General features: G+C 51.3%; 2 protein-coding genes across 3 annotated transcripts in view; one reads left to right on the forward strand and one right to left on the reverse strand.

Moving 5' to 3' along the window:
• Positions 1 to 3,710, forward strand: Hic1 (HIC ZBTB transcriptional repressor 1). Its single transcript, XM_050128904.1, is given in 2 exon segments — positions 1 to 420; positions 777 to 3,710. Coding segments are annotated over 2 exon segments (2,169 nt in total). The 5' UTR covers positions 1 to 383; the 3' UTR covers positions 2,909 to 3,710.
• Positions 3,711 to 3,826: 116 nt separating this feature from the next.
• Smg6 (SMG6 nonsense mediated mRNA decay factor) overlaps positions 3,827 to 20,094 on the reverse strand; it is a 249,788-nt gene continuing 233,520 nt past the window's right edge. For both annotated transcript variants that reach the window (XM_050128896.1, XM_050128897.1), the window contains exons 16-19: positions 12,050 to 12,203; positions 9,006 to 9,217; positions 8,462 to 8,543; positions 3,827 to 5,518 (exon numbers count right to left, since the gene is read on the reverse strand). In XM_050128896.1, the coding sequence (XP_049984853.1) occupies positions 5,388 to 5,518; positions 8,462 to 8,543; positions 9,006 to 9,217; positions 12,050 to 12,203 (579 nt within the window). In that variant the 3' untranslated portion in view covers positions 3,827 to 5,387. The remainder of the gene's footprint in view (positions 5,519 to 8,461; positions 8,544 to 9,005; positions 9,218 to 12,049; positions 12,204 to 20,094) is intronic.

A 20,094-nucleotide genomic window follows, 5' to 3' on the forward strand; every position in this document is an offset into this window, starting at 1 on the left:
CCGGGGTCAGGGCCTCAGCCGGCTGTGCGTCGTGCCCGCCCGGGGCGCTGCCCCCTCCCTCCCCTGGGAGCTGCGTGGCTCCCCCCTCCCCCCCACCTGCTTCCTGCCTCAGCCTCCTGCCCCGATATAACGCCCTCCCCGCGCCAGGGCCCGGCCTTCGCGCTCTGCCCGCCACCGCAGCCACTGTCTCCGCTCCCCGCGCCGCGCCGGGGCGGCCGGCCCAAACGAAGGCCTGACAGCCCCCGGCCAGGGCGGCGCCTCGATGGGCATCGTGCTCCGGTCCTCCTTATCACTTCCCCTAACTGGGGCAACTTCTCTCGAGGCGGGAGTCGCTTTTTGCTCGGCTCCTTTTCTCCCCACTTGGGCAAACTTTTCGGCCCTGAATGACTTTTCCTGAAGCGGACATTTTACTTAAATCGGGTAATTGTCTCCGCAAGGGTCATTTCGCCCGAATAGTTTTCTCCCAGGAAGTTCCCAGCACCCAGCTCGAGTGCCCAGCAGCATCTGGGGCTGGGACAAATAGGCTAACCTGGCCTCCTCTCCATCCACAGCCTTTCTCGTCCTGCTCCTTCGGTCTGGGGCCAGCGGGCCTAGCTTCCTACTCCCGGAGGCCGCTGAGGCTTCTCTGTTAGTGACCAGGCCTTGGTGCTCCAGGCTCCTGCTCAGCTGAGGGGAAGGGGAAGCGGAGGGGAGCAGTGCTGGGCTGGGTGCGAGCGGCCAGGGCCCGGCCCGGCCTAGCTTTTACCCAGCTGGTGTGTGTCCCCCCCCCCCCGCAGGAGAGTGTGCTGGGCAGACGATGCTGGACACGATGGAGGCGCCTGGCCACTCGAGGCAGCTACTGCTGCAGCTCAACAACCAGCGCACCAAGGGCTTCTTGTGCGACGTGATCATCGTGGTGCAGAACGCCCTCTTCCGCGCGCACAAGAACGTGCTGGCGGCCAGCAGCGCCTACCTCAAGTCCCTGGTGGTGCATGACAACCTGCTAAACCTGGACCATGACATGGTGAGCCCGGCCGTGTTCCGCCTGGTGCTGGACTTCATCTACACCGGCCGCCTGACTGACAGTATTGAGGCCGCAGCTGCAGCAGCAGTGGCCCCGGGGGCCGAGCCGAGCCTGGGCGCCGTGCTGGCCGCCGCCAGCTACCTGCAGATCCCTGACCTCGTGGCTCTGTGCAAGAAGCGCCTCAAACGCCACGGCAAGTACTGCCACCTGCGGGGAGGAGGCAGCGGCGGCGGCGGCTAAGCGCCCTGTGGGCGGCCCGGCCGGGGCTTGAGGGCCGCCACGCCCGTCATCCAGGCCTGCTACTCGTCCCCGGCCGGGCCGCCGCCGCCGCCTGCTGCTGAGCCGCCGTCGGGGCCCGAGGCCGCGGTCAACACCCATTGCGCCGAGCTATATGCCTCAGCCCCGGGCCCAGCAGCCTCACTCTGCGCCCCGGAGCTTTGTGGCCTGGATCTGTCCAAGAAGAGCCCGCCAGACTCCTCAGTCCCCGAGCGACCGCTGAGTGAACGAGAACTGCCTCAGCGGCCGGACAGCGCTCCCGGTACGGCGTCCGCAGTCTACAAGGAGCCACCGCTCGCCTTGCCGCTGCTGCCGCCTTTGCCCTTCCAGAAGCTGGAAGAGGCCGTACCGACTCCAGACCCGTTTCGAGGAAGCGGCGGCAGTCCGGGACCCGAGCCCCCCGTCCGCCCCGACGGCCCCAGCCTCCTCTACCGCTGGATGAAGCACGAGCCAGTACTGGGTAACTATGGCGATGATCTGGTCCGAGATCGCCGCTCCCCAGACGAGCGCCTCGAGGAACGCGGTGGGGACCCGGCAGCCTCACCCGGGGGTCCCCCGCTCGGCCTGGTGGCCCCGCCACGCTACCCAGGCACAGGCGCTGACGGAGATGACTACAAGAGCAGCAGTGAAGAGACTGGTAGCAGCGAGGACCCCAGCCCACCCAGTGGCCACCTGGATGGCTACCCGTGCCCGCACTTGGCCTATGGCGAGCCTGAGAGCTTTGGTGACAACCTGTACGTGTGCATCCCCTGTGGCAAAGGCTTCCCCAGCTCGGAGCAGCTGAATGCACACGTGGAGGCTCACGTGGAGGAAGAGGAGGCGCTGTATGGCAGGGCAGAGGCTGCTGAGGGGGCTGCTGGGGCCGCCGGCCTCGGGCCCCCCTTTGGTGGTGGTGGGGACAAGATCACTGGGCCCCCGGGCGGCCTGGGAGAGCTGCTGCGGCCGTACCGCTGCGCCTCCTGCGACAAGAGCTACAAGGACCCAGCCACGCTGAGGCAGCACGAGAAGACGCACTGGCTGACACGGCCCTATCCGTGTACCATCTGCGGGAAGAAGTTCACGCAGCGCGGAACCATGACACGCCATATGCGTAGTCACTTAGGCCTGAAGCCCTTTGCGTGCGACGCGTGCGGAATGCGCTTCACCCGTCAGTACCGCCTCACGGAGCACATGCGCATCCACTCGGGAGAGAAGCCCTACGAGTGCCAGGTGTGTGGTGGCAAGTTTGCTCAACAGCGCAACCTCATCAGCCACATGAAGATGCACGCTGTAGGTGGCGCGGCTGGCGCAGCCGGGGCGCTGGCTGGCCTTGGGGGACTACCTGGCGTCCCCGGCCCCGACGGCAAGGGCAAGCTCGATTTCCCGGAGGGTGTCTTTGCTGTGGCCCGCCTCACAGCTGAACAGCTGAGCCTGAAGCAACAGGACAAGGCAGCTGCGGCGGAGCTGCTGGCGCAGACCACGCACTTCCTGCACGACCCCAAGGTGGCGCTCGAGAGCCTCTACCCGCTGGCCAAATTCACTGCCGAGCTGGGACTCAGCCCGGATAAGGCGGCAGAGGTGCTGAGCCAGGGCGCGCACCTGGCCGCGGGACCGGACGGCCGGACCATCGACCGTTTCTCTCCCACTTAAAGCGCACCTCGCAGGTGCGCCTGGCGCTACCCGGCGGTTCGGGGATAACTGGTAGCAGCGGCAGCGCCGCAGTGGTGGCCCCACCTTTCTACGCCTCACCTGGCCTCACTGCTTTGTGCCTTAACCCGGGGAAGCCGGTGGGGGGAAAACCCCGGGACGGGGGTGGGATAGGGGAAGGGAGATTTATATTTTTGATATCAGCTTTGACCAAAGGAGAACCCCGCCTCTCCCTGTGGTTCGTTGGCCCCCTCCCCCTGGCTCCATGCTGCTCTTGGGGGAAGGAGGGGGCCACTATTCGGACGCTCCCAGCCCTACCTCCGGCCCTTGCGACCACACCCATTCTCACTGTGAATCTCCCCGCTGGGGTAGGAGCACTGGGCACAGTTGGGGAGAGGGGAGGGGACTGAGCCGCCGGAGGGCCTCCCCGCCCCCCGGCTCCTGCCCAGCCCGGGACTGATAATGTGAAGTTCCTCATTTTGCACAAGTGGCACTAGCCCCAGGGCCAATCCTTCCCTTCCTGACCCACCAGGGTGGGCAGGTCTTGAGCCAGGGATGACAGCCCTGGCCCACCTGTCTCTGTTTCCGAGGTCCCCCTCCTCTTCCTGGGGCCCCATCGTATTTATTGCATGCGCCCCAGGTGGCCCCTATCCTGAGCCCAGCTTTAGCTGGGTTGGAGCGAGGTCTCCTTGGTTCCCGTTCTGTCCCTTTGTATATTCCCTTCTCTGTACACAGGCTCTCCCAGAGCCGCTTCCATTTTCTATACTCAACCAAACAGCAATAAAGCAGTAACCAAGGTCCCTAATCCTGTGCCTCTCTTCTGCCCCTGCACCAGGGTGGGTGGCAGGGCCCCAACACAGGTGTACAGGCTTGAGTCTGCCTCCCCTCCTCAGTCCCAAAAATAGACCAACAGGAGGTCAATATGTTTCACAACTAAAAATTTATTAAGGAAACAAAACCAGGGTTTCAAATGGGACAGAAAGAAGAAAGGTGTTCTCCCACTTCCCCCACCCTCAGCCAATGGCCTTCACAGCCGAGGAGAGGACCTCAAAGGGCCTGGGCCTTACAACTCAACAGACACGGTCTTCTGAGCCCTGGGCATTTGTACCCCAAAATCACTGTCCTAGGCTCTCCTGCACAGCTCTCTTCTGGTAGGGCCCCGAGCCTGAAGAGGGCAGAGCACCCCTGGTGGTGCACACTGCTACTCGGAGAAGTGGGTACAGTCAGGCTGTGGGCCGTGTCATCTACTGAGATTTACTCCAACAAAGACTGCCTTCTCTGCCCTGTGCTAGACCGAAGGAATTCATTCCTGGTAGGGCACCTCCAAGTGAGGTTGTGAACAGAGGGGCACCAAGGACAAACAAAACAAAACCCTCAGAAGCTAAAGGAGCCCCGTCTCCCCTCTTCTGGGTAGAGAATAGGAGGATAGAGAAAGGAACTGGCCAAACACCCCAGGTTCTGGGCCCACCTCCACCAGCGGGGAAGCTTCTCAGAGGTGTAAGGAGGATTGGGAAGGAAAAGACAGCTGGGAAAGCTGTATTTGGTTCCAGTCACAGGTATGTGTGGGGATTCAGAGCGAGAAGCCCCACAAGGAACTGAGGTGAGGAAGTTGAGGGCCCTTGGGGTGATGAAAGAGCCAACTAGAAAGGGAAGGCAAACAAAGAAGGTACAAGAAAAGTCTGAGGAAATTTCCCCAAGAGGGTGCTAGTGAGAAAGGAAGGCCAAGTATTAGAAGCATATGCAGGTGGGAGGCCACTCAGGAAGCACGGGCCCAAGACTAGATGTCCCTTCCCTCTAGACCCATGACTGCCCGAAGGGAAAACAAGGGCAAAGTGCAAGGACAAAGACTGATGTGGACAGGAAGAGAAATATGTGTGTGTGTGTGTGTGTGTGTGTGTGTTTGTGTATGAAATATGTGTGTGTAGAGTGAAGGGCTAGGGCTGCTGTTATGGACAGAACCCAGTGTGGGTCCATAGGGGCCTAGGCCTCAGGGAGACAGAGACCCCCTGGGTACACTCTTCCTAACAGCCAAAGCCTCTCAGACATTCAGGAGAGAGGTTCTGCAGACTGAGGGCTCTATCATTTCACTTGAAACTCTGGAACCTCTGCCCCATTGCCACTACAGAGTGGCTGGGTCCCTGGGTTGAGCAGGCCTCCTTCCAGCCCTGAAACCAGACAGGAAGGAGAAAGGCTGAGAGCTTGGTGGCCTATCTGGCTTGTCCACCTGTTGTCACTGTAGCCAGTCACCTCCCTGCTAAACTTGGTAGCCCAGGAGGGTCCCAGCAGCTTCCGCCTGACCCTTGGGAGGGGCTCTGTGAGGAGCGGCTCCCCCACAGCACGGCCACGGCGTGAGGTTGGAAGAGGATGGTTTATTGTCTGGGTGGACTGGTGGCTCAGGCACGTGGACATCTTCCGTGCTACACTGGACGCCTGGTGGCCTCTCAGGAATGGTTCCATGGGGGTGGGCCCCAGTGTGGCCCCCTCAGCCCACCTGGGCCCACGTAAGGAAGGCTGGGATGTCCCTCACAGGCACATTCCTTGTCAGTGCCTTCACCCGCAGGTTCCGGTCATCGGTCAGCAGCACCACTTCCCGTAGCAGGCGGATCGGTTCCTCTGTTGGCACAGAAAGCAGATGGGCTCTACTGAGGATAAAGTGTCAAATGCCATTTCTTGTCCTGAGGGGAATGTGGTCCTGCAGGGGCAAGCCCTTTCCTTTTTCCAGACTCAGAGTATCACTGTTGCTTAAAGGGTCAAGCTAGGCAAGAGTTGTGCTGCTGCTGTGAACGCCCACCTCCCACACAGGACTCTTGTGCCTGGCCACCGAGATCCACAGACCTGTCCTCCAGGATCTGAACTATTAGGAAACAGCCCCTTGCCATTGATTCCTAACCATACTGTTGGCCCCAGCCTCCCATTACCACTCCTTACAACACATTCTCTGTTTTATGTACCCAAAGGCTAAAAATCCAAAGATGAATAGTTAAGTGGGAAGAGCTTACAAATGTGGGGAAAGGGGTTAGATCCAGGGACCTCTCAGGAGAGGTTGGGCTAAAAGGGCTTTGTGGCTATGGCTAAAGGATCTATTAAATCAGTTATCTATGTACATCTAATAGTACAAAAGGTTCAAAAGAAAAGTAGAGGCAGGACTGTCCTCCCAGATGCCTTGTAACCCAGGTAGCTCTGTGTCTTGTAGTATCCTTATGTACTTCTGTAAATACACACATTAGCATATGTATAGAGCCCCCCCCACACCTGTAACACTGAGATCTTATTAGCCACACTGTCTTGATGCATTTTACATAACTTAGAAATCAATCTGTACCAGTACAGATAGCCTTTGTCTTTTAGATAAGTTTTTATAGCAGTCTTTCTCTGCTTTTGACTAATACAGGAGAGACCTTAAACTTAAACATCAATCGCTTAAGTGATACTCCAAGCCCTGGGCATGGCTGCTTGGGTGGCGGGTTTACCCCTACGTCCTGGCCTGGCATTTCCTAGTAGAGGTCTGGCAGAGAGCAAAGGCACAGGAAATGTCCTGTGGTGTTTGGGGACTGCTAGGGCTGGCGAGCTGGGGGATTGCAAACATCATGTCTGACCTGAGTAGTTCTGGGCTTGCCAGCTCCAGGCAGGGAGGCTGAGAATTGGCTTTCAGCCTGGGGAGGAGAGGAATTTGGGGATGAAGAGGGAGAGGCTCATGAGGCTGATGGTGGTGAGGAAAGAGAGGAGGGAGAGGGCTGTGTACAGAAGGTGAAGAAGGTGGTCATGAATAAGGGAGTTCTAAGACCCTTCTGTTGGCCTGGGCCTGGAATGTGTGTATGTGGTAGGATAGTGGTGTGGGGTGCTACATGGGGTTCCCAGCTGTTGTCTGGGTCTGTCTGCAACTCTACTATTCCTGCCCTGGGCCTCAGACCAGAAGAGTCCTAGGCCTTAGGTCAGCCAGCAAAGGCCCAGCATTGCTGGCAGGGGTCTGTAGGGGTTTCTGTGGATACTTTGAGACATTTTTAACAATAAACATCCTCTGTTTTGACACTGGTAACTTCACTTTGTTAGAAACCAGAGACTGTCATCTTGTCAGGCCCCATCCGCCATAATCCACATGATTTTAAAATTCAACATCGTTTACACATAAACATTTGGTGACGGTTTCTCTGTGAATTTGACAAGTTAATCTGCTAAGAATTCACACTGACAAATGGGGTTTGATTACACCAGACGTTGCTGATGTAATTTTGATAGGGGCGGTCCCCAGGATGGCAGTGGGTTTCTGTAGGCAGTTTGGGGGTGATGGGGGGGTGGCAGGACTAGTAGAGCCTGAGTCCAAAAGCATCTGGGCTAAGAACAAAACAGTTTGGTAGCTGAGGATTACTGGAGCCATACTTTTCCACAGGATCTTTGCAATCCTGCGCCCCTCTAAGAAACTGCCCTGGGGCAAGTCACAAACTCTTCTGGCTCAGCCAGGATTCTAATTTGTCAGTTGTACATTCCAGGTCTGGCCCTCAGGGAGAGTACATGTGGTAGCCCCTCTGTGGAACAGCAGTGGTGGATTACTGACTAGCTCCTGGTGCAGAAACACTGGCATGAGGGAGGGCTGTGATAATGTGCAGGAAGGAGCAATCAGAGGACAACTCCTGGGTTAGCCAGCAAGTCAGAACTGAGGGCATGGACTTCTATTGGAGCTAGAGGAACAAGAGTCAGAAAGAAAATCATGAGGCTACACAGGTATGAGCAGAGACCCATTGATAAGATTTATTAGCTCAGCACACAATACTGAGCTAGGAGAGGTTAGAATTCCCTTCCACAAGAAGAAATGTAATCTTGGGAAGCAGTAGCAAAGTCTTCTGTGTGTCATTGGTCCCATGGGGCTGGGCAGGACATTCAAGGCTGAGATGGTCAGACACTTGAGAGTTCTACGGTGGCCCAGAGGTGGGATTTTGTTCACCAAAACTTTTTAAAACTCAGCTATGGGCTCAGTCTTTAAGTTTGTCCCTACTTCCAGCTCCAGTTAGCCTATAAAATACTACAGCTCACTGCAGTAGAGGTCCAGAAGAAAGGCCTATTCCTGGCTGGGGAGGACCTCCATTGCAGGCCTGATATAGGTTAACATTCAAGGGATACTCTGGAATGGCTAGGGAGGTGAGCATGGCCAAGAAAAAGTATGTCCACTAGAGGCTCTACTTCTCAGGGCAGCAAAGAGCTGGGTTCAGGAGAACATGGCCAGAACAAGCTATACTGAATCATAAGACATTCTTGCTGTCAGAAGGAACTCACTGAGGACCCAAGAAAGGAAATGGATGCAGACTGAGTGGGAATGTTCACTGCCTAGAGCAGGACTAGCGAGGATCATCCCTAGTTGGCCCCAGATCTCGCCTGGCATTGTTTGGGGACAAGGAATCTATGATAGGAGGTCTAACCTCTGGGAAGATGGACAAGATGGCCTCAGGCCCTGTATGGGCTTTGCAGGCCAAAGTCAGTAGAGGGACTCTTCTTATGAACTATGGATGGGTGGGATAAAGTAGGACAGAGGGATGGATGGTCCAAGGAGAGGCCAGACTGTACCTTTGCTAGTAGGCATGTAATCCTTAGCCTTGTCTTTGCAGTAGTGCAGGCAGCAGGAGAGGATTAAGTCATCGTTATTACCCTGGAAGAAAACAGTGTGAAAATCACCACTGGGCAGGAGGGGGCGCCATGCAGAGGCAGAGGTACTTCCAGGGTTGTCCTGGAGGCTCATTCAAGAATGCTCTGGCTCTGCTTGGCTGAGTTTAACTGTCCTCAGTGATACAGGGAACAAGGTACTCTTCCCCTCCTGGGTCTTGCCTATCCCTCAGCTGCCCAGGCTCAAAAAGCCTTCTTTTACTCCCTCCTTTCAGGAACATTTTACCCCCACCCCTGAGACAGGGTTTCTCCATAGCTTTGGAGCCTGTCCTGGAACTCGCTCTTATAGACCAGGCTGACCTCGAACTCACAGAGATCCACCTGCCTCTGCCTCCCAAGTGCTGGGATTAAAGGCTCATGAGCCACCACTGCCGGGCCAGGAACACTTCTTATAGTGGACCATGGGCTTTCCCTGGCGGGGGTGGTAGTGGTGGTGGTGGTGTCTCACCAGTTGTCCAGTGATGTCCTCACTGCGGAAGGCGATGGATTCAAGTTCATTGCCACGGCTAGTCAAGGCCCGCAGGCAAGAGTCCCGACTCTCAAATCTCCGTTCAAGGAACTCGATGGATTTCCGGGCCTTTTCTTGTACCACACGGGCATAGCCCCCAGCCCGGTGGTCTGTCTCCTGCCCTTTGGCAAGGCCATCGAGCTCATTGATCACTGATAAAACAGAGTTTACAATCAGCAATTATGCTTGCCTTCGCCTGTGGTCTCTGCCCACTTTTTCTGCCAGGCGCCTTCACAGACAATAGAGACCCTCTCTCCACAGGAGTTTTCCAATGAAACTACAGTAGGATGGGCCCTTGTGGGGGATAAGAAAGGGCCCAAGACTTATTGAGCCTCAGCTCCTATCTACTTCTTCCTCTGAGCCCCATCTTCCTCCCAGAAGGAACTTAGAAGATTTTCTGGAGCTAGCATTCCAGAGTTATAGGATTAAATTAAAAGGGTACCTTAAGAACATATTAGCAAAATGGTAAGTGAGGTGCCCGTCCTCAGCTACTTGGGTCTGAACCACAGCCATCTAAAAGGGGGCGGGGTCCTATCGTCAGTAGGAGAAGAGTACAGGGATGCCACCAAGGAAGGACAGCCAGACTTACTTGCAAGGGCCCTGGTATTTCACAAAACCATAACCTTGGCACATTACCTCCTTGATACTACACGTGTGTGTGTGTGTGTGTGTGTGTGTGTGTGTGCTCTCGCACGCGCGCGCATGTATGCGCGTGCCTGTCTGCTTGTCTATGTGTCTGGGACATGGCTTCATTTTCTGGTGAAGATTCTTTCCAAAATTCCAGCCAAAAGCCTGAGGTCAAGTGGGAAATATGCGCTCCTTGGGGGCTTGGGGAGAGTTTGGGGTCTGAGGCCTCTCCTTAGTATAATGATTCATAGCTTGGGGAGTCGGCATGAGCATGCTGTTCCATGGTGAGCCTGGCACTCATTGTCTGGGTATTCAGAAACATTTTCTGGAAAGGGCCCATATGGGAACACACACATACACTTTTAGCATCATGAAGCTGCAAGGTCCACACAATGTGTGGCAGTGGTGGATGGGTGGTATGGTACAGCAAACAGAACATCAAACAGGAAAAACTGGTATTCTATCCCAAAATCTGCTTTCCTGCTTCCAAACTAAACAGGCTTCAAAGGGGACGCTTGTTTGTGCTTCTGCACCAGGCGGGACTTCTCAATGCTGGGGTCAGACCTAAAGAGCACGGAGCAGGTTAAAGAGCACAAGACACAAGCAGGGAAGGCTGTAAGCTTAACCCTTTGTTGCTCTGGTCCTAAGGTAGGAGTCCACCAAGGAAAGGATGAGTGAACAGGAGCTCCACTTACAGCTCTGAATACAGGGATCTGCCCAGATGACACAGGGTCAAAGCGCCTGGCCTGGGTGGCTTCAATACAGCTGTCAGTTGCTAGTACCCTTAGGGTCATTGACTTTGCTCTGAATGTATCCTCTAGGTTTTCTTATGTTTGCCCCTTTCCTACCAAATCTGGATTTCTCTAACAAAGTTAAGTTCTTTAGGGCAAAGGGTCACAGCTCTGACTTTCAGGAACAAGCACATAGTAGGGGCACAGGTAGTGTCAGTGAATGCTAGCCTAGGAAGTTATAGGTGGTACCTTCTCAGTTTGGGGAGGCAACCTTGAGATGACAGTGAACTTTCTTGGTTATACCAGTTACTGACCATCTAGCAAAAGTGACCAATCTACTTTCTTTTCCCTAACTAAAAACCTCCTGGGAGGAAAGTACTGTGATAAAGCCTGTAAGTCAGTCTACCTAGTACCCAGAGAGGCAAACAGAAAGCTCAGGGCAATGTGTAGTGCTGTTGCTCTGCCTTATGACAGTAGCTGCTCTTCTTCTGAAGTACAGCAAACCTTCTCCTAGGGTTAAGGGCCTGGGTTTAAGAGGTTCTGTCCAGGCCACATGGGGAGGGGAAGGAAGACAGGGAGGGAGGAAGGCTTCAGTGCCAACATTCTCAGGTGGTGCTAACGTGTTTCCCACAACCCCCCAGGGTTCTGCAGGCTCTGCAGGGGCGGATGTTTCCTGCCCTTTGTTTCCACCCCCATCTGGCACTAAGACACTTGGGACTGGGAGGGAAGGCCCAATGGAACATCTTGGCATAGATGTCAGAGGTGGCCTATCAGGCAGACTGCCAGTCTGGTGCCTTTTCCAGAGAATAGGACTCTCGAACTTGCTTCAGATGGCTGCGGAAAGAGAGGCATTAAAAATCCTGGGCTTTGCAATCATCTTACACAACCTTTGTCCCCCCCAGTACAGCCACCAGCTATAGTAGTGACATTAGCTATATTTGACAAGTATCCAGAGACCGAAACATAATCCAAGGCTGACACACCATGAAGCTCCAAGAACTAAAGGCACCCAATAGTCTCCAATGAGCACTCCGGCTAGGAAAAGCAGGCATGCTGGACCCTGAGATGCTTAGACTCCACCAGTACCAATGGCCCAAGTGGTAGGAATTGAAAGGCGTGAGCCAAAGGTCATGCTCTGGAGGGTTCCTGTCAGGCTGGCCTTAGGGTGACATTGGCCAGAAGAATGTTACCTCGAACCAACAGAATGATCATGAAAAGCTACAAGACAATCAGACCAAAGGCATCTAACCACTTCAAAATCCTCCCAGCCTCCCTGCCAGACCACCCAGCAGCACTGCCGTTATCTGCCAGGGCTGAGTGTTTACCAATAACGGGAACCAGCTTTGCTGTTTTACTGCAAGCTTTATAAGGAAAAAACAAGGGCTGGGCTCATGTAGCCGCTGGTTGCTGGGACACGGGAGTCCATTTGCTCAAGCAGTTTAAGCCATGGGATCAGCCATAATAATTTGAACTACTCTGATTATTAAACAATTTTTCTTGCCCCATGCATTCCCTGCAAATCCTGTCTTACACATGCACAGCCAGGTCACCCTGCCTGGCTCCAGAGGGGTGTAGAGGGGGCTGCTATGCACGTGCAGGGTCTCTCTGTCCTCCCGCCCAGCTCACCAATGAGGGGCACCACCAGGATGTACTTCCTGCTCTCCAGCAATCGAGCCAGACTGGCCAGGTGGTCAATGAAGCCGTTGGTATCTGGTACGAGGAACAAGGGTCTGATCTCCAGCTCCATCTGCCTCATCTGACTCTGATCTTCCAAAACAGCCTACAGGGACACAGAATGTGAGGGAGCAAGAGAGTGAGCAGGCGGGTGAGCCAGGGCCCTGACTCAACAGTGTGTAAGCATACTGCCCCCACACATCTCTTCCCCCTCCAGAGGAACAGCCACCCCTTCAGGCCTGAGGGACAGACTCATGAGCTGAGCAAAGTAATGCAGTCAAATCAACACAGACCAAATGGCCCAGGGATGAGGTACCACTAAACCTTGGCTATCACTGAAAAAGAAGCTTGATGATATCAAAAAATAATTTCTGAAAGGATCTTAAGACTAGAAACCAAGAATATAAGAAGGGAGTGAATAACTCAGCTAGGAAAGGGACTCCACATATTTATTATACAGGCACCATGCACAAGGGTACTTCTCAATCTAACACTTAGAAATATCTATATCAGAATTCATCTTTCTTTCTCCCCCTCCATCCCATTTTAAAATGAGATAGGGGATAATGTGGTGGTGTACATCTTTAATCCCAGCACTCAGAAGGCAGAGATAGGTGGATCTCTGTGAGTTTGAGGCTCGCCTTATCTACAAAATAAGTTCCAGGACAGCCAGGGCTATACAGAGAAACCCTGTCTTGGGAAAAAAACAAACAAAAAGTAGATACACATTGCCCAGTGTGGTGGCATACACCTTTAATCCCAACACTCAGAAATCAGAAGCAGACAAACATTTGAGAGTTTCAGACTAGCTACAGCTACAGAGTAAGACCCTGTCCTTGAAAAAGATATATGGGTTGTTGAGATCCAATTCCAACAAATTACACCCAAATACATATTGTATCAGTGCTCACGCACAAACAGACGCATGCACACAAAGTATAAAAATTTTTAAAAAGTAGCTATTAGCAGAATGCTATTTATCATTTCCTGCAACAGGGGTATAAAGATGAAGTTACGACCCAAAGAGCAACAATCAGATCACAACTGCTACCACCTTTCCTTGCCTTGCAAAGTACTTCCTAAATGTGGGTCTTTTTTGCTCTCTACCTTCTCTCTTTTCTTTTCTTTTTTGAGATAAGGTCTCTCTCTATGTAGATCTGGCTGTCCTAGAACTTGATATATAGGCCTTGAACACACAGAGATTTGCCTGCCTCTGCCTTGCCTTCTGCTAGGATTAAAGACACACTACCTCCAGCATTTTTTGCTCAACTTTTACCCCTTTGTCAGACTCCTGTTCTAGTAATACCATTATTGACTTCATTTTTCCTTTAAATTGACTTAAACCAGGACTTTTTTGTTATATCCTAGTGCAAACTGAAATGCCATAAAAACAAACAACAGAACAACCTGAAGTGTCCTACCCCATACGACTCAACAATCCTCTCCATCACTAGTAGGTCTGTGTACCAACCACCCTCACCCTTAGAAGCCCACAACCCAGGGACTGTCTGTGCTACAACCTTTCACATCTCTGTGAACATCTGCAAAGCCCATTGTCCTCTAGTCTGACAGTCTTATATGAGTGGCAGTGGCCTGCTGGAATAAGTTTAGGGTATATCTGTCATTACAGAATATATTCATTATTGTGCTATTTCCTCTGGGGACCATGGTCAGGAAGCAAACTGATCAGCTGGATCTCTCTGCTCTGGCAGATTCTGTGTAGGGAGCTAGCCAGTACCAGTGGGAACCCAGAATAACAAGTTGGCAAGTCCCAGTTCCCTCACTCCCTCTTATGGTCTTCTGAAACATAGCAACTGCAAGGACACAGACCAAGAAACAGAGCAGAGGAAGTATATGTGCGTGCCAACTGAGATGGGGCCCACGGTGCTGGGCCTGGCCACCAACAGTCAGCAAAAAGGCTGCCTAGGCTTCACTAACAGCGACAGTAAAACTGAAAGGGCATGCCTTCAAATGATGGGGGTGGCTTTTCGGTGACCTACCAGGGACCTTTCCCTATGAGTAAGTTGTTGCTGCCACTGCCACCACAGTTGGCGAAGACACAGGCCACGGGACTATGGCAGCATGAGAAATGTGGCTGAGAGACCCAGTCTGCTGAAACCCTCCAATTGATCTCACCTCACAAGGGGAAAGTGTCAGCCACCTTGCCAGGAGTTTTGGGTCACTGTACCTCCCCAGAGAGTTGCCATCAGGACAGTAACACAGTTTACTAATCTTGGCTTGGGCATTTAGAAGAACAGAAAATGGTTCTGCTTAGGTTGAGTAAATACTCTACTGTCCTTTTTCATACAGAGGAACAGCCTTTTCCCAGGCTTCGGTTCTCCATGTCACTCTACCAGAATGCTTTTCCTGGAGCTCTGTCTTTCTGGGAGAGAGGACATAACAGGCTTTGCCACATGGCTCATGAATGCTAGTGTGCTAACACCTATAGTGATAGAGGTCTTAGTCTTAAGAAGTACCCCCACATCTCTGTTTTCCTGTCTGAGAAATAATATGCAGCCTTGGTTAGACTTCCATTAAGGAAGTCGCTGACTGCCATCTTTCACCCTGAATGAACAATGGATTCCTAAGACCTTGACCATCCCACCTGTATGCTGGTGGTAAGCAGGAAGGCCAATAGCCAGGCAGCCAAGGCAGGCTGGGTGGAGGGGCAAAGTGAATCTACCTGGTGTTTGATTACAGGACAGATGCAAAACCTAGAATAAGGCTCAGGGAGCATTAGCTTCCTTGAGTATCTGGAGTTCTGGTCCATGGTTAGAAAGGTGAACTGCCATAGTCTCTCAGAGAGGTAGCAGATGATTTCCTGGGAATGGGTCAGGGCCAAGCTGCGTGTGGTGGTCAAAGCTGGGCTGCCCTCATCCGGTCCCAGGGACGCCTGCAGACAACTTCCCCTAACCTGGCTCTGCCCAGTGAGTCACCACACAACTGCTTCCTGTTCCCCACATGCCCTCATGCAGTCTCAGGAGATTAGACAAGGCTGTTGTCGCTTCTCCTAGGGTACCAGTGGGCTTGGTGGGTGAGGGGAGTCATACCTGGGTCCCAAGATTAGTTCAGCACCAATAAAAAGAATGGCAGACTCAGAAGGTTTAGGAGTCAGGCTCTCTGCAATGGGTGTCTGTGTTTCCGGTCCTTTCTGAGTGGCGCTGTATGTGTTTAGCATTTGCCCTCCCAACTTTTCCAGATTTTACCCGTCAGATTCCTGGCAGCTGTGCACGGCGCCTGTGCCGGCCGTCACGTCCCATTCTGATCTCTGGGTCGCACGGTGAGAGAAGGACACAGGATGCGCAGGGAGTGAAAAAGTGATGTTGATGGGGAGAGTGCCAAGTCCCCACTCACAGCCATGGGACGCTCAGGGAGAAGGGGGAAGCACGCTGCTGTGGAGTTCAGAGGCCGGTAGTGAGATTTATTTTTGTTTGCATGAGTAAAAAGCTGCAGAAGCCTCTGGTGGGAGCGAGGGGGGTGCAAACTGGAATGCTGAGATTCAGACAGATCAGCCTGGCCTGGAGTCAAATGTGCTGACCTGGAAGGAGAGTTCCACAGGAGCCCTCTAACTTTAGCTCAGCTTGGGACACACTGGTTCTTAGACAGTGCACTGGGAACCTGAGGAAAGTGTAGGCACTCCAAAGTGGGTATGGTAGCAGACAGGAGACCAGGAGTTTAAGATCATCCTTGGCAGAAGACCTTGCCAAAAACAAAAACAAGCAAACACATAAACAAGCCAAAAAAGACTTTTAAAAAATTTAAAAAAATTCTCCAAGCCAGAAGGACCATGTTGGCATGAAGTGTGCAAGAGAAAAGTAACTTCAATTTAGGAGAAGTGCTAAGAATTCAGCCATCTCTGAGGGATAGGAGCTTCCTGGAGCAAATTGACAACAGTTGAGACAGACACAATAGCAACAGCTAAAGAAGCTGATGGGCTACATCTCTAGGAAGGTTCTTGTACAAGTTAAGTTTCCTCTACACTGAGAATTGAGACACAAAATTACAACAAACATCTGGGCAGTGGTGGCCCATGCCATTAATCCCAGTGCTCAGGAGGCAGAAGCAGGTGGGTATCTGAGTTCGAGGCCAGATTGATCTACAGAGTGAGTTCTAGGACAGCCAGGGCTGGTAAAACAGAGAAACCTGTCTCCCCCTCCCCCAATACAATTGGTTGTCATAGAAGAAGGTACATAACAGATCAAGAAGCAAGGCAGAACAGGCAGAGGCTTTCTTTCCTAAGTCTTCCTTCTACTAAGATCTATATAGTGTGGCTGCTTCCTTTCTTTCAGAGGGTGATAAAATCATGTAAGCTCTGTGTTCAGAGTAATGTCATTACCAGAAATGAGAGGTTTTATAACACAGCAAACTTCTACATTCACCTTGCACATAAGATTGCCTGATACAGGGGCTGGAGAGATGGCTCAGTGGTTAAGAGCATTGCCTGCTCTTCCAAAGGTTCTGAGTTCAATTCCCGGCAACCACATGGTGGCTCACAGCCATCTGTAATGAGGTCTGGTGCCCTCTTCTGGTCTGCAGACATACACACAGATAGAATATTGTATACATAATAAATAAATAAATATTTTTAAAAAAAGATTGCCTGATACACATTAGTAACAACAACGACAATTTCTACTCTTCTTGTATAACTCTCTTCTCTTTTTTACATTCTGTGTATCTGAGTGACCATCAAAGATATCAGTAACTGGGAACAGGGAGGGGAGGCACAGGAGTATTTACTTTTAAAAACTTATTTTTATTGTTTTCAACTGAGTGTGTGTGTGCATGTATGCAGGTGCTTATGGGGGCCACAAGTATTGGATCCTCTGGAGCTGGAGTTAAAGGTGGTTGTGAGCCTATAGTTGCTGGGAACTGAACTTGGGTTAAATGCTCTTAAACTACTAAGCCATCTTTCTAGTCCCAGGAGTACTTATTTCTCTTGTGAGATTACAGCCAGTTGGGTACAGTGGTATGTGCATGTAGTCCCAACTACCTGGGAGACCTAGTCAAGAAATCACATGAACCCATTCATGAGTTCAAGACCAGCATGAACAGCACAGTGAGACTCTCTCTTTTTGGTGTATGTATGTACACATGTGATGCATATATGTGAGTTTAGGGATACTTGTGCCCATATATATGTGTATACAAAGTCCACAGCAAGACATTCAAGTATCTTTCTGTATGGTTTTCTACTTTGTCTGGAGACAGGGTCTCTCTGAAGTGGAAACTTGTTATTTCAGGAAGGCTGGCTAGCTGGCAGACTCCTGAGGTCTACTTGATCTGACCTTGCCCCATGTTAGTGTTACATGTTAGTTTACATGGGCGCTGGAGACTCTAGCCCAGGTCCTTATGCTTGCAGAGCAAGTGTTTTACCCAGTGAGTGATCTCCGAAGCCCCGACCTTCTCTCTCTCTCTCTCTTTTTTTTTTTTTGGTTGTTTGAGATTTCCCTGTGTAACAGTCCTAGCTGTCCTGGAGCTAGCTCTTGTAGACCAGGCTGGCCTCAAACTCACAGGGATTCGCCTGCCTCTGCCTCCTGAGTGCTGGGATTAAAGGCGTGCGCCACCACCATCCAGCCGGACCTTGTTTTTTTTTTTTTTTTTAAAATGATACTTCTGATTTTCATTATTTATTTTCCATACAGGGTTTCTTTGTGTAGCCTTGGGTTTCTTGGAACTAGCTGTGTAGACTAGGTTGGCCTTGAACTCACAGAGCTCTGCCTGCCTCCACTTCCCCAATGCTGGGATTAAAGGCATGCACTCCCATCACCTGGCATTATTTGTTAATTTTTAAAAGTAAAGGTTCATTTAAAAAATGTATGTTCAGGGATGGAGAGATGGCTCAGCGGTTAAGAGTTTTGGCTGCCCTTCCAGAGGACCCAGGTTCAATTCCTAGCACCTACATGGCAGCTCACAACTGTCTGTAACTCAAGTTCCAGATCTGACATCCTCACACCAATGCACATAAAAGTTAAATTTAAAAAAAAGTCCAGAATAAATGGAAAGGAAGAAATTATGCTGATGTCAATTTAAAATAAAATAAAATAAAAAATGTATGTGTATATGTGTGTGCCTGCGTGAGTTTATGTACACCACATGTATGCAGGTTCCTGAAGAGGCCAGACGAAGGTTATCAGGATCTCTGGAACCGGAGTTAAAGGCAGTTGTGAAATACCATAAGGGTGCTGGGAGCCAAATGCAGGTCTTCTATAAGAGCAGCACTATTCCCCCACTCCGCCCCCATTGCCTTCCCCTTGAGATAGGGTTTCTCTGTGTACCCTAGCTGTCCTGGAACTTGCTCTGTAGATCAGGCTGACCCAGAACTCAGAGATCTGCCTGCCTCTTCCTCGGAGTACTGGGATTAAAGGCATGTGCCACCACCCTACTCCCACCCCCGCCCCACCGAGCAGTACTCATAATTGTTGAATAATCTTTATTTTTTGATAGGGCTTTACTAATTGCTCAGGTTTACTTAAACCTTATGATCCTCTTGCCTCAACTTCCTGAGTAGTAGGAATTACAAATACATTCAACTGTGTCTAACAATAGCACCTATTTTTCAAAACTACCTGGAGTAAAATGAAAAAAAAAGGGAAAAGAAAAAAGTAAGAGTGGTGAGAAACCAAAGAAAGCAGATAATACACTGAAGCACAGATTTTCCCCCAAAAGTTCTTAGAATCCCTTTTCTGTGTGACCAAAAGCACCACAAGGATAAACAGATGTTTAAACCAGGTGTGGACATGCTCATAATCCAGAACTTGGAATGGGGAAGAGTATATGAGTACTGTTCTGAGCTTGAGACTAGACTCAAAGCAAAATACAAGTAGAAAAAAAAAAAAAGAGTGTAGTTGCTTTTTTTTTTTTTAAAGTATGATGACTTATTTGCTCGAGACCCAGTGATAGGGTCTCTGCAGAATGTGGTGGTGTACGCCTTTAATCTCAGCACTCAAAAGGCAGAGGTAGATGGGTCTCTGCAAATTTAAGGCCAGCTTGATCTACACAGAACTAGGGACCCTGTTTCAAAATAAATAAACACAGGGTCTCTCTGATGTTTAGGTTGGTTTTGAAATCTTGAGCTCAAGTTATTTTCCCACCTGAGCCTATAGCTGGGATTACAGAGACATCAAGATTTAACATAAGGCTCATAGGGCCTAATTATTACAGAAGCTCAATGAACTCAATCACATAGTCTCATTTTCTAAATAGTACTTTACAGAAAACCCTGCATGAATAGGCTGTGTACCATGTGTGTATATAGTGCCTGAGAAGGTTGTAATGGGGTGTCAGATCCCCTGGAACTAGAGTTACAAACAGTTGTGAACTGTCATGTGGGTACTGGCTGGAAATGGAATCTATGTCCTCTAAAAGAGCCGTTAGTGCTCTTAACTGCTCAATCACTGCTCTATACCCTGAATTTTAATATTTAATAAATAATGCTTGTTCTGAAAAAGCCAAAGAAATATATCCTCTCCCTTTTTTGAGCTTGCTACAACCATCAGTTTAAAGGTGTTTCAGTCAAAGGCTTGACCATTTTGGGACTCTGGGGGATGCTTCGAGGAGCCAATGAGTTGTCAGCAGCTGGAGCCATCTGGCGGTATAGCACCTTGTTAGGCAGAGGCTGAAGTAGGCCTGGGAGGTGCCCAGTTCTGCAGACTGATGCGCTTTCCTGCTCAGGGGTGAACGTGCCCCTGGACTGGTAGTGTACTGGCTCCCACACTGTCTCCGACAGCTAGGAGCCAGGGCTGAGTGTCTGCTTTCCGCTAGCTTCCATACAGGTGTGTGTGTGTGTGTGTGTGGGTGCTCTGTGCATACCCCATTGTTCCACAGTGCCCCTCCCCCCTGGCTGGGTGGCAGTGTGAATGGACTGTGGCTATATTTAGAGTGGAACTCCTGGGGCTACCACAAAGGAGTGACTGCATCTTCAGGAGGGTGGGTGGGCGGGAAGGGGACAGGCAAGTGAAGCTATTTTCAGAACACATGTCATTGCTGGCTACAGA

Source organism: Alexandromys fortis, unplaced genomic scaffold (genome assembly GCF_014885135.2).
Source record: "Alexandromys fortis isolate MF-2015 unplaced genomic scaffold, M_Fortis_MF-2015_v1.1 scaffold_80, whole genome shotgun sequence".
NCBI classification, from domain to species: Eukaryota; Metazoa; Chordata; class Mammalia; order Rodentia; family Cricetidae; genus Alexandromys; species Alexandromys fortis.